Source organism: Talpa occidentalis, unplaced genomic scaffold (assembly GCF_014898055.3).
Source record: "Talpa occidentalis isolate TD23 unplaced genomic scaffold, MPIMG_talOcc4v2.1 talOcc4.14, whole genome shotgun sequence".
Lineage (NCBI taxonomy): Eukaryota > Metazoa > Chordata > Mammalia > Eulipotyphla > Talpidae > Talpa > Talpa occidentalis.
The window spans coordinates 24,843,069-24,859,621 of record NW_023601433.1 but is presented as its reverse complement, the minus strand read 5'-3'; the positions used below and the strand labels follow the sequence as shown (position 1 = coordinate 24,859,621).

The 16,553-nt window shown below is 39.8% G+C and overlaps 1 protein-coding gene across 1 annotated transcript in view; it reads left to right on the top strand.

Moving 5' to 3' along the window:
- The window catches only part of LOC119243989 (uncharacterized), a 58,958-nt gene that overhangs the window by 23,405 nt on the left and 19,000 nt on the right, over window positions 1-16,553 (top strand). The window contains exons 8-11 of the mRNA XM_037509790.2: window positions 1,389-1,538; window positions 3,480-3,623; window positions 5,544-5,687; window positions 16,340-16,468. Coding sequence (XP_037365687.1) covers window positions 1,389-1,538; window positions 3,480-3,623; window positions 5,544-5,687; window positions 16,340-16,468 — 567 coding nt within the window. The remainder of the gene's footprint in view (window positions 1-1,388; window positions 1,539-3,479; window positions 3,624-5,543; window positions 5,688-16,339; window positions 16,469-16,553) is intronic.

Here is a 16,553-nt window from a genome sequence, read left to right as displayed (position 1 = left end):
CCCAGGAGCTATATCAACCTCAATGGAAATCTCTTTCCTCCAACATCATTTCTTCATTTGACACTCAAAAGTTATTTTCAGAGGGAGAACTCTCTGGGTGTCCCCCTCACGTATCCTATTCTTCCATCTCAGTCTGTTTTTCCTATTTCATTTCAACTCCATTTTACCTTTAGACAAATTAATTTATCTCATGGTCTTCTCTCCTATGACCTTTACTTCCTTGTATATGCTGATGACCCCCAAATTTATACTTACACTGCAGTTCTCTTATCTTAATCCTGGAATGTATTCACAGTGCCTGTGCCTGTGGCCCCTCTCAGATATCTTGGTGTATGGTGCTAGAACACAAAGATCCCAGAATGTCATTTTCTGTCCATGGGTGATGCCAGATTTTTATTCATTGTAGGGGAAACTGATGAGGTACAACTTAGTTGTTCATGAACATGATATCATTCCAAGTATGTGTTTTTTAAAACTAAATCTGCTCTCCCCCATGAGATATTTTTTGGCTTTCTTCCATTATATTATATAGGCCTAATGCTATTTTTCAACAAGTGCACATTATTACATGGAAAGCCAAATTCAAAATAATACTGGACATCTAATTAATAGATCCATGTCTAAACTTAATTTCTTTCCCACAGTGAACACAGACTTTTCAGTGGAGCATTTAATATGTTTCAAATTTTCTGTAGCATTCAATGTGTTCCCAAAACACTCAACTCTCAGTGTTTTGTTCTTTCCCTCTCAAGTATAGGAAACCCATTGATGTCATGTGCCATATCCTTGTATTTGTTACATCCATGTGGAGTGGTTTCTCTCTCAACTCCTTGCCTGATGACCTGCTGTATTTTTGTACCCACTTTTAAAATCCCCTGGGTGCTCACTTACAGCATGTCATAAATATACTCTTAACTATTTCATTGTATCAAATATACTCTTAACTATCACATACTCCTTGCTTGTGGTTATTATTTCATCATGGTTTTAAGATATATCAATGAATGAAAATGGATCAAGTTTGGAATATTGCAAGATTGGTTTTATAATCTTTTTTAAAGATTTATTTATTTATGCATAGAAGAACTGGGGTACAGGCCAGAGGTGCGGGGGTGGCGAGAGGATTTACCAGAGACAGAGTGGCAAGCAGAACAGGCAGACTGAGTGAAATACACTGCTGAGGGGAGCAGCAGGTGAGATAGAAGAGGTCTGCTGTGCCAAGTGGGTTGCTCCCTGGCCGGGGATTGAACTCGTGCTGCAGTGGGTGTGAATTGCTTCACAGGCCGCGTCGTAACCCCTGCGCCACCAGGGAGGCCCAGTGTTTTATTAGTCTTTATCAGTAGATTTCGTAAACAAAATGAACTTACATGATTTCTTTTTTTAAGTAGGGTTCCTGAGCTACAGAAGAAAGTAGTAAAGGAAAGCCAAAGTGATGTAAGGTCTTCAAAATCTTTGGACCTATCTATTAGGAAACCTGTTGCTGTAGTTCCAAGGAATGTCAATGACGGGAAACATCAACCAGATGAGAATGTCACAAAGTAAAATCTCTATTCTTCCTTTCTGGTTACAGGAATATTAGCTGTGACTGATTTTCTGAAATGAAAGAGCCTGTTGTAGTGGACAGGCCAAAGCAAAAACCTATCACTAGTGTCAGACAAATACTACTGAAAGGTGGACAGCGTGCCCTGTGAGCATTTGGTCAATTCATAGAAGGAACCTTGTTTTCCAAGTCTGTGTAACATTTAGGGAGTAAGTTCACACTCATCAGATGCTACATTACCACATGAAATTCACCACCCAAATAGCCCTAGTGCTTTGCTCTTGACCTTAGGCTCCCCCCTAAAGTTCCCATCCCCCCATCCCTTGTGCTCCTCTTCTAGTGACTCACTCCTCTAGTCCTGTATCCTGGTTTGTTTGGCTTAATTTATCCTATGTGGAGGAGATGTATTGCTATAAACACATTAATTTCAATTAAGCATCCATTCATAAATTCAATAGATATATTCATTCCAATCAATGCAAATGCATTCAGGAGACTTTTGCTTACATGATCACATGAATTTTTTGAATTGTTATACCATTTTGTTGACAATTGGTGTCACTAGATGTGATTAGAAAAAAAAGTACACTAATGCAGAAATATTAACTAATCGTGAGTAGGTATTACAAACTACAGTCAAACAAAGACAATGTGAACCACCACATGTATCATGTTGCCAACAAAACCTACAGATCTACCCCCAATTTCTCTTGTTTCAACTCTTGAATTTACACCAGTAATTTTCCTATACATGTCCTTTCCTAAAGCTCACTTGCTTTTTTTTAAAGTATTCATTTTATGTTTTTATGAATACAAGAATCGGGGTATAGGCCAGGGGTGTAGGGATTGAGAGGATTCACCAGAGACAGAATGGGGAGCAGAACAGGCAGATCTGCAGAAATACACTGCTGAGGGGCACAGCAGGTGAGAGAGGGGTGGCCAGCTGCACCATGTGGGTAGCTCCCTGGGCAGGGATCAATCTCAGGCTACAGTGGCTGGAGATAGCTGGATAGTGCTGAGACTTAACCCCTGAGCCACCAGGGAGGTCCCTCTAGTATTGCTTTCTAAAGCTTACCACTGATTTTCCACTTTAAGGTATTGACAGATCCCATTTTAGATGGATGGGCTTTATTTGCCTCAATGAAACACTCTCTTCTCCAACATAATTTTTTTCATTTCACTCTGGGCTCTGGTATTTTGAAGGGGAGAACATACTTATCAGATGCCCTCCCCCCCATATCTTGTTCTTCCACCTCAGTCTGTTTTACCTATTTTTTTTCAACCCCCTTTCCTATAGACAAATGGAAGTCTCCCAAGAGATCTTCTATCTCAAATGTTACTTCATGAATATGCTCATGATCTGACAAATTATTTTACAGAACAGATCTCATACCTTAATTTCTGGAATGCATTCCAGCACCTGCAGCCATGGCTCCTCTCAGATCCCTGGGTGTATGTACTGGACTGTTCACCTCACAAATCCAATTATTTTTTGTCCATGGGTGATGCCAAATTCTTGTTCTTGGTGGGGAAACTGATGAGGTACATGTCCAAACATTTAGGCATGACCCTTAGGAAACACAGAGATGTGATGTGCTTATCTTATTGTTTACATTGTAATCTCTGTGGCAAGATTTCTCCTCCAACTGCTTCCCTGGTGACCTGCTGTATTTGTTGTTTTCTTTTTTGCCTATGCTGTCAAATCTCCCAGTTGCTACCTACAGGGTACTCTAACTATCACATTGTGTATCACAATTGTACATGTGACTTTGAAGCAAGGAGTATTTTCCTTGCTCATGGGTGTTACTTCCTCATGGTTTTAAGAATATATCAATGAATAAAGATGGATAGTGCTGGAATTTTTTAACAGTTGTTTTATTATATTTAATGAGTAGATTTCTTAGAAACCATGAGGTTTACATGGTTTCTTCCTTTAAAGTAGGTTTTCAGACAAACAGAACAAGCCAAGCCAAAGTGATTCAAGGCTTTCAACCAAATCTGTGGGTCTAGCCAGTACGAAGCCTGCTGTGATTCCTGTGAATATGGATGGTGGGAGATGGGAACCAGATAAGAATGTCACAAGGTAAAAATCAACTCTTCCTTCAAGGTTCAAGGAAAATTAGCTGTGACTGCTCTTCTGAAATTAAATAGCATATTGCACTTTCAAGCCAAGGTGAAAATCCTCACCATTATCAGACAAATAACACCTAATACTTGAGTGATATGGACCAGTAAGTATTTGGTTACTGCATAGAGGGAGCATTGTTTTTGAAGCCTGTGTATGTTCTGGGAGATATGTTTCCACCTTATCAGATGAATATTACTGCCAACAGCAACCACCAATATATCCGTACTGCTTTACTGTAGACCTTGGTCCCCTCCCTGTTTTGTTCTAACCCCCAATGCTTTGTGATCATTTTCTAGTGCACTCAGTTGTAGTCCTATATTCTTGGCTTGTTTTGTCTTGTTTTCTAGTCCCTTTGTTTTGTGACTGTGAGGAGGAGATGCATTGCATACATCTTTACTATCTTTCTGCATCCATTCAGAAGCTCAATAAATAGATTAAATTCTATATGGAAACACAATCAGGAGACTTTAATGATCATATGAATTTGTTTCAATGATCATATGAATTTTTGAATTAATTTGCTTTAATGATCCTATGAATTTTGAAGTAGGCTATTACCAATATTACTGAAATACTAAATAATCATGATTGTGTATTACAAACTAGTCAAACAAAGAATTGTGACCTACCATAGTATGCCGTGATCTCTTAAGTCCTACAAAACTACCTATTCCAAGTTTCTCTTGTTTTCACTCTTGAACTTTTACCAGTAATGGTCCCAATCATTCCTGCTTCAAAAATTGCTTTCTAATGTTTGCCACAGATTTTTCACTTTGTGATATTGACACATACCTTTTTGGACTCATGGGCTCTGTCTGCCTCAATGGAAATCACTCTCCTTCAACATAATTTCTTCATTTGGCTCTATGCTGTGGTAATTTCAGGGGAGAACTCACTTACCTGGCATCCTGCATCCATTTCTTGTGCTTTGACTTCAATCTGTATTTCCTACCTCTTTTCAACCCCGTTGCCTTTGCACAAATGGAAGTATCCCAGGTCTTCTGTCCATGACTTTTACTTCTATGAATATGCTAAAGATGTTCGAAGTTATAGTTACACTACAGATATCTTAATTCCCGACCTGTACTCACTGCACTTGCAGCTGGGGCTCCTCTCATGATGTGTGGTTCTAGGTCACTGAGGACATAAAGGCAATAATTTTTGTCCATGACAGATGTCAAATTGTTATTTTGGGTAGGGGAAACTAAGTTTGGACATGACACTGATGTCATTCCATGATTTGTACATGGAATATTTTAAAAATAAATCTTTTTTCCCCCATGAGAATTTATCAGAGATCTTCTAATATATGTTCCTAGTACTATTTCAATTAGGTGCACATTTTTACATTGAAAAAACACAAAGGCCAAAGAAAAGTACACATTTAATTAGTAGTCTCTTGTCTAAGCATCCATCAGTTTTCACAGTGAACTCAGACTTTTCAGTGTAGCATTCAATATGTTTTAAAATTTCTCGGTACACTGAACTCTCAGTTCCTGTTCTTTCCCTTTCAAGTTTAGGAAACACAGAGATGGGATGTGCCCTGTGCTACTGTTTACGTTTTATTGTCTATGTAGAGTGGTTTCTCCACCAGTGCCTTTGGTGGACTCCGGTATTTCTATTACCCGCTGTATAAAGCCTCCCAGGTGCTCACTTACAGCATGTCCTAAATGTGCTCTTAACTATCACATTGTGTCATAATTGTACATGTGGCTTTGAAGCAAAGAGTATCCTCCTTGCTTATGGTTATTACTTCATCATGGTTTTAAGAATATATCAGTGAATGCAGGTGGATAATGTTGGGATGTTGTAAAAGTTGTTTCATTACACTTTATCTTAGAAAACATGAAGTTTACATGGTTTCTTCTTTTAAAGTAGGGTTGCTGACAACAGGAAGAAGACAACCCAATTTGATTCAGCATTTTTATCAGAATCTGCGGGTCTAGCCAGTACGAAGCCTGTTGTGATACCAGTGAATGTAGTCGGCGGAAGACCAGAACCAGATAAGAATGGCACAAGGTAAAAACAACTCTTCCTTTAAGGTTCAAGGACAATGAGCTGTGATTGTTTTTGTCATGCCAAGGCAAAATTGTCACCATTATAGGCAAACACTGATGAAAGTTTAATGATGTAGATCATTGTGTTTTTGTCACTTCATCGAGACAGTGTTGTTTTCAAGCCTGTGTGTGCTTTAGGGGACATGTTCACACCTCATTAGGTGACTGTGGTGTCTGACACCCACCACTAATGCCCCATAATGCTTTACTATAGACACTAGGCCCTATCCCTATTTTATTCTCCTCCCAACCCCTTGTGCTTCAGTTGTATGTTCTGTGTTTTTTCAGATTTCTAGTTCCTTAGCTTAGTGACTGTGGAGGCAGTGCAGTAAATACTTTAATATCTATCCATCATCAATTCATAAATTCGGTAAATAGATTCAAGTCAATAAAAGGAAACACAATCAAGATATTATTTCTGTAATGATCTTTTTTTTTTTTTCAATTTTCCTTCACTTTGTTGACCATTGTGTGTCACATCAGGTGGTTAGAAAAGAAGCAGACTATTAAAGAAATACCAAATAATCATTATTATGTATTTGTAACTATTCAAATAAGAAGAATTGTGTATCCCATGTGCTCTTTCAGGCTTACAGAACTATCTATACCCAGTTTCTCTTGTTTTCACTCTTGAACTTTCACCAGTAATGGGCCCATTCATGCCTGCTCCAAACTTGCTTTCTAAAGATTACAAAGATTTTTCACTCTATGATAACAAAACATGCTTTTTTAGACCCATGGGCAATGTCTGCCTCAATGGAAACCATTGTGCCACCACATAGTATTTTCTTTCTTTTTTTTTTTTTAATAGAGGCATGTTTCATTTATTTATTTGTTTGTTTGTTTGTTTATATATGCACTGGGTACAGTCAGAAGCACGGGAGGGTGAGAGAATTCACCAGAGCGGGGAGCAGAGCAGGCAGAAGGACCGAAATACACTACTGAGGGGAGCAACGGGCTGCAGGAGAGGTCTGCTCGCCATGTGGAACCCTCCTCTGGTGGCCGGGGAGCGAACCAGTGTTGCAGAGGCCGCGGGCAGCTTCGCAACCCAGCGCTCAACCGCTGCGCCACTGGGGAGGCCCCCACCACATAGTATTTTCATTTGACTCTAGGCTCTGGTAATTTCAGAGGGAGACCTCACTTACTAGGTACCCCCCTTCCATTTCTTGTTTTTTGACCTCAGTCTGTTTTTCCTGTTTCTTTTCAATCCCATTTCCTTTAGACAAATTGAAGTATCCCATGATCTTCTGTCCCATGACTTTTATTTCCTTGAAAATGCTAAAGGTGTCCAAAGTTTTATTTCTGCTCAGATCCTATCTTAATGCCTGGCATGTTCTCACTGCACCTGCAGCTGGGCTCCTCTCTGGGTATCTGGTAGTAGATCACTCAGGTCAGAAAGGCAATTTTTTTTTTTGTCCGTGGATAAATCCAAATTGCTGTTCTTAGTTCAGGAAACTGATGAGGTACAACTTATTTGGATGACCCTGAGTCATTCCCGAGATATGTGTATTGAATATTTGAAAGTAAATCTATTTCACTGACAAGAATTTCTCAGATTTCTTCCAGTATATGTTCCCATATATTTTTTAATCAGGTGCACATTAGTACATTATAAAAATAAAAGCCAAAGAACAGTACACATTTAATTATTAGTCTCCTGTCTAAGCATCAGTAGTTTTCCACAGTGAAATCACCTTTTCAGTGTAGCATTCAATATGTTTCAAAATTTCTGGGTGCACTCAACATTCAAAATGTTACTCTTATCCTGTCAAGTTTGGGAAACACATTGATGTGATGTGCCCTATCTAGTGCTTACCTTGTAATCTCCATGTCATATGGTTTCTCCCCCAGCTCCTTGCCTGGTGTCTTTCTGTATTTTTGTACCCATTATTACAGCCTCCCTGGTGCTCACTTACAACCTGTCCTAAATGTACTCTAAAAAACTATCACATTGTATCAAATAGTACTAGTGGCTTTGAAAAAGGGAGGATTTTCCTTTCTTATGGTTATTAATTCATCATGATTTTAAGAATGTATACATGAGTGAAGATGGGTGTGTTGGAATTTTGTAATAGTTGTTTTGTTATGCTTTATTAGTAGATTTCTTTGAAACCATGAGGTACACCTTTGCACTTTAAAGTAGGGTGCCTGACACCAAAGAGTCACCAATGTGATTCTGTGTCCTGATCGGTATCTGAGGGTCTAGCTGGTGTGAAGCCTGTTGTTGTATTTCCAGTGAATGTTGATGGCAGGAGACATGAACCAGATGAGAGTGTCACCAGGTTAAAATTAACTCTTTCTTGAAGGTTCAAGGAAAATTAGCTGTGATTGTGTTTTTTAAATCAAACAGCACATTGCAGTTGTCAGGCAAAAACTATCTCACCATTATAGATAAGGACTGCTGACAGTTTAATGATGGGGACAAATGAGTTTTGGTCTCTCATAGGGAGAACATTGTTTTCCCATCTTGGGTATGATTTGGGCGATATGTTCCCGTCTCATCAGATGTATGGTATTGCCCGACACCCATCACCAATGCCAGTATTGCCTTACTGTAGATCTTAGGTCCTGTCCTGGTTTTGTTCTCTGCACAATCCCTTTTGCTCATCTTCTAGTAGACTCCTATCTGTAGTTTTATATCCTGTGTTTGAAATTGTTTACTTTTCTAGTTCCTTTGTTTAGTGACTGTGAGGAGGAGATGCATTGCAATCAATACTTTAATATCTAATCAATATCTATTCATAAATTAAATACATAGATTAAATTCAATAACGGACACAATCGGGGAGGTTTGCTTTATTGATCATATGAATTTTTGAATTTCCCTTCACTTTGCTGATCATTGTGTGTCAAATGCAGGTAATTAGAAAAGAAGTCAATGTTACAGAAATTCTAAGTCATCATGGTTGTGCATTGCAAACTAGTCAAACAAGAAGAATTGTGACCCACCATGGTATGCCATGAGCTCTTTAAGGGCCACAGAACTATCTATCCCGAGTTTCCCTTGTATTCACTCTTGAATTTACACCAGTAATGGTCCCACTCATTGTTTGTTCCCTGACCTCAGACTCTTTTTCCCACTTGTTTTCAAAGCCCATTTCCTTTGGAAAAATTTAAATACCTCAGAATATTCTGCCTCATGTCATTTACTTCCTTCTATATGCATATAATCCCCAGTTTTATTTTGGTACTGCAGACATCTTACCTTAATTCCTATCATGTACTCACTCAGCCCGTGCCTGGGGCTTCTCTCACATCCCCTTGCATATGACACTAAAATGCAGAGATATTAGAGAGGCATTTTTTTTCATCTGGAGTGGATGCTAAATTGTTGTTCTGGACAGGACCCTGATATCATTCAAACAGAATGTATTTTATAAATACATGATGTCTAACACACAAGATCTGCTCGGATTTCTTCCACTATATGTGCCTAGTACTGATTTCAATCTATGCGCATTATTACATTAAAGAAAACAATGTCTATATGCAGTACACGTTGAATTCTCAGTTTCATGTTTACAAACGCTTTTCAACAATGAACATAGGCTTTTCAGTGTAACACTCAATATGTTTCAAAAGAATAACTATAAGAAAGAAAATATCAAAATCAACAAACAACTATGAACCAGAGACACTCTATAAGGGGTAGGGAGTGTGGAAAGGAGGGATTGGGGTCAAAATATGGGGGTTGTAATTTTATGGGGAATATAAAAATAAATTTAAATTTAAAAAATAAAACGAATGAAGGGAAAAAAGTTTTCATTAAAAATAGATGTAGAAGGAGCATACCTGAGATAATAAAGGCCATATTTGACAAGCCTAAACCAAAAAAAAAAAAAAAAATTTCTGGGTGCACTCATCTCTTAGTGTTTTGTTCTGTGCCTTTCATCTTTGGGAAACACATAGATGTAATGTGCCCTATCCTATTGTTCATGTTGTAATCTCTGTGGAGCCGTTTCTCCCCTGGTAACCTGCTGTGTATTTATACCCCCATTTTATTTTTATTTTTTTTTTAATAAATTTTATTGTTATATTCCCCATACAATTGCAGCCCCCCCATTCTGACCCCAATCCCTCCCCTCGCCCCCGCCCCCCTAAAAGTGTCTCTGGTTCATAGTTTTTTGTTGATTTTGATTTTCACTTTCTTATAGTTATTCATTTTCCTGGTCCCTTATTTAAGTTTTCTAGATTCCTGCTATGAGTGAGACCATCCGGTATTTTTCTTTTTCTTTTTGGCTTATTTTGCTGAGCATGATCCCTTCCAGCGCCATCCATGTTGCTGCAAATTGCATGTGTTTATCTTTTTTGAATGCTGAGTAATATTCCATGGTATATATGTACCACATCTTCTTGATCCAGTCATCTATTTTTGGGCATTTGGGTTGTTTCCAAAGCTTAGCTATTGTAAACAGTGCTGCTATAAACATAGGGGTGCAGGTGTTCTTTGGAATTGATGTTTCTGTGTCCTTTGGGTAAATACCTAGGAGTGGAATTGCTGGATCATATGGAAGCTCTATGTTTAGTAGGTCCAGAAATCTCCACACAGCTCTCCACAGTGGTTGGACCAGTTTGCACTCCCACCAACAGTGCAGAAGAGTTCTTTTTCTCCACACCCTCGCCAGCATTTGTTGTTGCTAGTTTTTTTAATATGTGCCATTCTCACTGGTGTAAGATGGTATCTCATGGTAGTTTTGATTTGCATTTCCCTGATGGCAAGTGATGTTGAACATTTTTTCATATGCCTGTTGGCCATTTGCATTTCCTCTTCAGAGAAGTTTCTTTTTAGCTCTTCTGCCCATTTTTTGACTGGATTATTTTTTTGTTGTTGCTGAGTCTCATCAGCTCTTTGCAGATTTTTGTGATCAGTCCTTTATCATTAGTGTTGGGTGCAAAAATGTTCTCCCAGTTGGTGGGGTTTCTCTTTGTTTTTGTTATTGTCTCTTTTGCTGTGCAGAAGCTCTTTAATTTGATGTAGTCCCAGCTGTTTATCTTTGCCTTCACTATCACTGCTTTGGGTGATGTGTCTGTAAAGATGTCTTTGATGTGCAGATCACGTAGTGTTTCGCCTATATTTCCTTCTATATATTTTATGGTTTCAGGTCTTATGTCTAGTTCTTTAATCCATTTTGAGTTGATTTTTGTGTATGGTGTGAGGTAGTGGTCAAGCTTCATTCTTTTGCATGTAGCGACCCAGTTTTCCCAGCACCATTTATTGAACAAACTTTCTTTGCTCCAATGCATAGTCTTTGCTCCTTTGTCAAAGATTAGTTGACCATAATCTGTGGATTTATTTCTGGATTTTCTATTCGATTCCATTGGTCTGTATGTCTATTCTTGTTCCAATACCATGCAGTTTTGATGATTATGGCTTTGTAGTATAGTTTGAAGTCTGGGAGTGTAATGCCTCCATTCCCTTCTTTTTTTTTCAGGAGAGCTTTGGCTATTCGGGGTTTTTTTGTGATTCCATATGAATTTCATCAATAATTGTTCTATTTCTTTGAAGAATGACATTGAAATTTTGATTGGAATAGCATTGATCTGTATATTGCTTTTGGAAGGATGGCCATTTTAATAATGTTTATTCTTCCAATCCACGAGCAGGGGATGTCTCTCCATTTCTTTGTGTCTTCTTCTATTTCTTTTAACAGTGTTTTATAGTTTTCTTTGTATAGGTCCTTTATCTCTTTTGTTAGATTTATTCCCAACTATTTGATTTTTTTTGTTTCAATAACAAAAGGGATGGTTTTTTTGATTTCTTCTTCTTCAGATTTATTGTTTGTGTATAGGAAGGCTACTGACTTTTGCATGTTGATTTTGTATCCTGCCACTTTACTGAACTGATTGATGAGTTGAATTAGCTTTTCTGTGGAGTTTTTGGGGTTCTCTATGTATAATATCATATCGTCTGCAAATAGTGATAGTTTGACTTCTTCTTTTCCTATTTGGATTCCTTGGATGTCTTTCTCTTGTCTTATTGCCCTGGCTAGGACTTCCAGTATTATATTGAAAAGCAGTGGTGAGAGTGGACATCCTTGTCTTGTTCCAGATCTTAATGGAATTGCTTTCAGCTTTTCACCATTGAGAATGATGCTGGCTGTTGGCTTGTCATAGATGGCCTTTATGATGTTGAGGTATGTTCCTTGTATCCCAAGAATTTCAAGGGATTTTATCATGAATGGGTGTTGCACTTTGTCGAAAGCTTTCTCAGCATCTATTGATATTATCATATGGTTTTTATATTTCTTTTTGTTGATGTGTTGGATAACGTTGATTGATTTTCGGATGTTAAACCATCCTTGTGCCCCTGGAATGAATCCTACTTGGTCGTGGTGAATTATCTTATGGATACATTGTTGGATTCTGATGGCTAAAATTTTATTGAGGATTTTTGCATCAGTGTTCATTAGGGAGATTGGCCTGTAGTTTTCCTTTTTTGTGTTGTCCTTGTTCGGTTTTGGTATTAGTGTAATGTTGGCTTCATAGAACGTGTTTGGTATTGTCCCTTCCTTCTCAATTTTTTGGAAGAGTTTGTGAAGGATAGGCACTAATTCGTCTCTGAATGTTTGGTAGAATTCATTTGTAAATCCATCAAGTCCTGGGCTTTTGTTTTTGGGGAGGTTTTTGATTACCATTTCAATTTCGCTAATTGTAATTGGTCTGTTTAGGTGTTCTATTTCTTCTTTATCTAGCTTTGGGTGATTGTAGAGTTGTAGGAATTTGTCCATCTCCTCTAGATTATTAAACTTATTTCCATATAACTGTTCATAGTAGTTACTGATTATTCTTTTTATTTCTGCTGTGTCCGTTGTGATTTCTCCTCTTTCATTGATGATCCTGTTTATTTGTGCTTTCTCCCTTTTTTCCTTTGTGAGCCTGGCTAGGGGTTTGTCTATTTTATTGATTTTTTCAAAGAACCAGCTCTTGGTTTCATTGATCTTTTGGATTGTTTTTTTTAGTTTCAATTTCATTTATTTCTGCTTTGGTTTTTATTATTCTTTTCTTCTACTGGTTTTGGGGTTTTTTTGTTGTTCTTTTTCTAGATCTTTGAGCTTCGAGATTAGGTTGTTTCTTTGAGTTCTTTCTTGTTTCTTGATGTGAGCTTCTATTGCTATATATTTTCCTCTTATTACTGCTTTTGCTGCATCCCATACATTTAGGATATTGGTGTCCTCCTTGTCGTTCAATTCAAAAAATTTTTTAATTTCTTCTTTGATCTCCTCATTAGTCCAGTGGTCTTCCAGTAGTGTGGTTTTTTAATCTCCATGAGGTAGGAAAGTTCCTTGCCTTCTTTTTATGGTTTAGTTCTAGTTTGATGCCTTCATGGTCAGAAAAGATGGTTGGTATGATTTCAATCTTGGTGTATCTGTTGATGTTTGTCTTGTGCCCAGTATGTGATCGATCCTGGAGAATGATCCGTGTGCGCTTGAGAAAAATGTGTACTCCGTTTTTTTGGGGTTTAGTGTTCTATAGATGTCTGTTAAGCCCAATTGCTCTAGGTCCTTATTTAGAGCTTTGGTTTCTTTACTTATTTTTTGTCTTGTTGATCTATCCATTGTTGATAGTGGTGTGTTGAAGTCTCCCACTACGTATGTGTTTTCTCTGATGTCTGTTTTCAGAGAAGACAACAGTTGTCTGATATATTTGGTGCTCCTTCGTTTGGTGAGTATATGTTAATGAGTGTTATTTCTTCTTGAAGTATTGTCCCCTTGATCATAATGTAGTTACCATTGGGGTGTCTTTTTATCTTTTTGAGTTTGAAATCTGTTTTATCTGATATAAGTATAGCTTTTCCTGCTTTCTTTTTTGGCCCATTTGCTTGTAGGATTGGTTTTCCATCCTTTGACTTTGAGCCTATTTTTATCTTTTGTAGCTAAATGTGTTTCCTGGAGACAGCAAAAGGTTGGGTTTTGTTTTCTTAATCCAGGCTGCAACTCTGTGTCTTTTTATTGAAGAGTTTAGTCCATTTTACATTTAGAGTTAATATTGATATGTTAACATCTGTATTTGCCATTGTGTTTGTCTTTCCTTTGATCTTATTTATTTATTCTTTTAATAACTTTTTTTTTTTTTGGCCCTCTTTCATTGTTATTCGTCCCTCTGAGGTTCTGGCTTTAGGACTCCTTGTAGTATTTTTTGGAGTGGGGGTTTATTTGCAATGAAATTCCGGAGTTTCTGTTTGTCTGGGAAGGTCCATATTCTTTCTTCAAAGAGGAAGGAGAGCTTTGCGGGATAGAGTATTCTTGGTTGGCATCTGTTTTCTTGGAGTCTGTTGACTATGTCCCTCCACTCTCTCCTTGCCCGTAGTGTTTCTTCGGAGAAGTCTGATGTCAGCCTGATTGGCTTTCCTTTGAATGTTATCTGTTTCTTCCCTCTTGCCAGCTTCATTATTTTTTCCTTGTACTGGATTCTTGGGAGCTTTACTATTATGTGTCTTGCTGTATTTTTTCTTTCGTCGTGGAAGTTTGGTGTTCTTCTTGCTTCTTGTATATCATTTTCAGCTCCTTCTTCACATTTGGGAAGTTCTCTTCAATTATCTCTTTGAATATTTTCTCTTTCCTACTTCTCTCTCCTCTCCTTCTGGTATTCCTATAACTCTTATATTTCCTTTCCTCATGGAGTCAGATAGTTCCCGAAGTCTTTCTTCATTCTTTTTCCTTCATACTTCTCTTTCCTTTTCTGTTTTGGTTCTTTTTATTTCTGTGTCTTCAAGAGCACTTATTCGTTCTTCCATTTCATCAATTCTGCTTTCATTGCTTTTCCCAGAATTCTTTAGTTCTTCCACTAATTCTTTGATCTCCTGCATTTCTTTTACTTCCCTCTTTAGGGACTCAATTTCATTCTTCTGATCGTTGATTATTTTTCCCTTATCATTGTTTTCCTTTATGACTTCTCTCAGTTTTTTAATCACGGCAATTTTAAATTCTCTTTCTGGAAGGCTCAGAAGTTCTTCCAAGTTACTGTCGTTGCAATCTGGGGGCTGGTTTTCTTTTTGTGGTGTGCTTTTTCTCTGGAGAGTTGCTAGGTTGCGTGTGGTTCTTCTCCTCCCTACTGTCTGTTTTCTAATTTGCCGTATGCGTTGGGACACTGTGTTGTTGGGACTGGCCGGCATCTTGGGTGGGCTTCTCTTCTCCCCTCTGGTTCCTCCTGGAGTCATCTGTCAGTTTCAAGCAGTCTTTATTGGAGAAAGGTCCCTGTCCTAAAATGTCGATGTGGGGACACACTCCCCTGTGCGCCTGGTCTGCCCCGGCGGTGGGTTCCTGCTCCCCCTCTGGGCTTGGACTGCAGGCCAGAGGGGGTCTGGCGTGGGCGAACTTCCCCCGCTCACCTCTGGCTCCTGAGGAAGCCTTCTTCAGGTAGTCTTTACTGAAGAATGTCCCTGTTCTAAAATGGTGATGTGGGACACACTCCCTGCGCGTCCGGTGTCAGGCACACTCTTCTGCGTGCCTGGTCTGCCCTGGCTGTGGGTGCTCGCTCTCCCTGTGGGCTCAGACTACTTGTTCGGAAGGGGCCGGGTGTGGGCTAACTCCCCAGCTGGCACTAGTTTCCTTCAGGAGCCTGTGCTGTCTACAAGTCGCTAGGTGGCGCCAGAGATCTCTCCTAGAGCCCTTGGGGAGCTGATTTTCCACGCCGTGGGACAGGGAGCAAAGCGGAGATGGTAGGGTACACCACAACGGCTTTGGGGTGCTGTGTCTGCCTTGTGCCCCACCGTCGTGGGGACCCACGCCCCTAATTTCGTGCCCCGGGTCTCAGTTCCAAAGCCCTCAGTTTCCAGGACGCGGGCTGTAGCCCAGTTCAGTGGCGCGGGAAGGGCGCCTTTTGCACCGCTCCCCTGCCTGGGCGCCTGGTTCCTGCTCACTCAGGGAGGGACCTTCACCTCAGTGAGGACTCCGCGCGTCTCCCCGCAAGCCTAGGTCGTCTCCCAAGCCTAGGTCGCAGGCGCGGGGACCTGGGCAGCCGCGATCCTGGTCTGCACTTGCTTTTCAAGCGCGCCGAGCGCACCGCTATCCGCCAAGCTTACCGGCAGCCCGGGCTGTGTGCGCGTCTCCCGGGGTCTTTGTTCTTCTCTAATGGCGCCCGGAGCCGTTCGCTCACCGCCGCGGCGAATCCTGCAGGGTTCTCCACAGCTCCCGTTCACGGGGTGTGGTGGCTGAATAGTTCCTTTCCACTCACAGTCCCGCTTGCTGCGTCCGTTTTTTCTTGTTGGCCGTTTTGGTTTGTTGTTTTCCTCCCCTCTGCCGGTCGGAGAGTGCCGCCTCTGTGGGCGGGGAGGGGAGCAGGGTTCTGCGCTTCCCTCCCTTCTGGTCCTCTTTTATGGCCACTTTCTTCTTTGGGCAGTTTGCTGGAGTCACCCGTTTATCTTCCGTGTCCCAGTTCTCACTGGACCTGCCGCTTATTCCTCCTATTCACTTTTTTTAATGGGAGATCTTACTCGCAGCTTCTCCTCGCCGCCATGTTGCTCCGCCCCTCCCTATACCCCCATTTTAAAACCTCCCAGATGCTCACCTACAGCATAATCATAAATGTACTATTACATGGTATCAGAATTGGACTTGTGGTTTGAAGCAAGAAGTATTTTCCTGCATATGTTGTTGTTACTTTTGGTTTTTCAAGGAGGGTTCTTGGTTTCCTGAAGAAGTTAGCAAAAAAGCGAAACAATATTTTAAACACTTCATCAAAATCTGTTGGCCAAATCAACAAGAAGAGTGGTCCCTGCCCGTCCAGTGAATGTGAATCACAGGAGTCATGACCCAGTGAGATTCCCCGAAGGTAAAATCTATAACTTTCCTTTCAGTTTAAAGGATTGTTAGCAGTGATTACTGTGTGG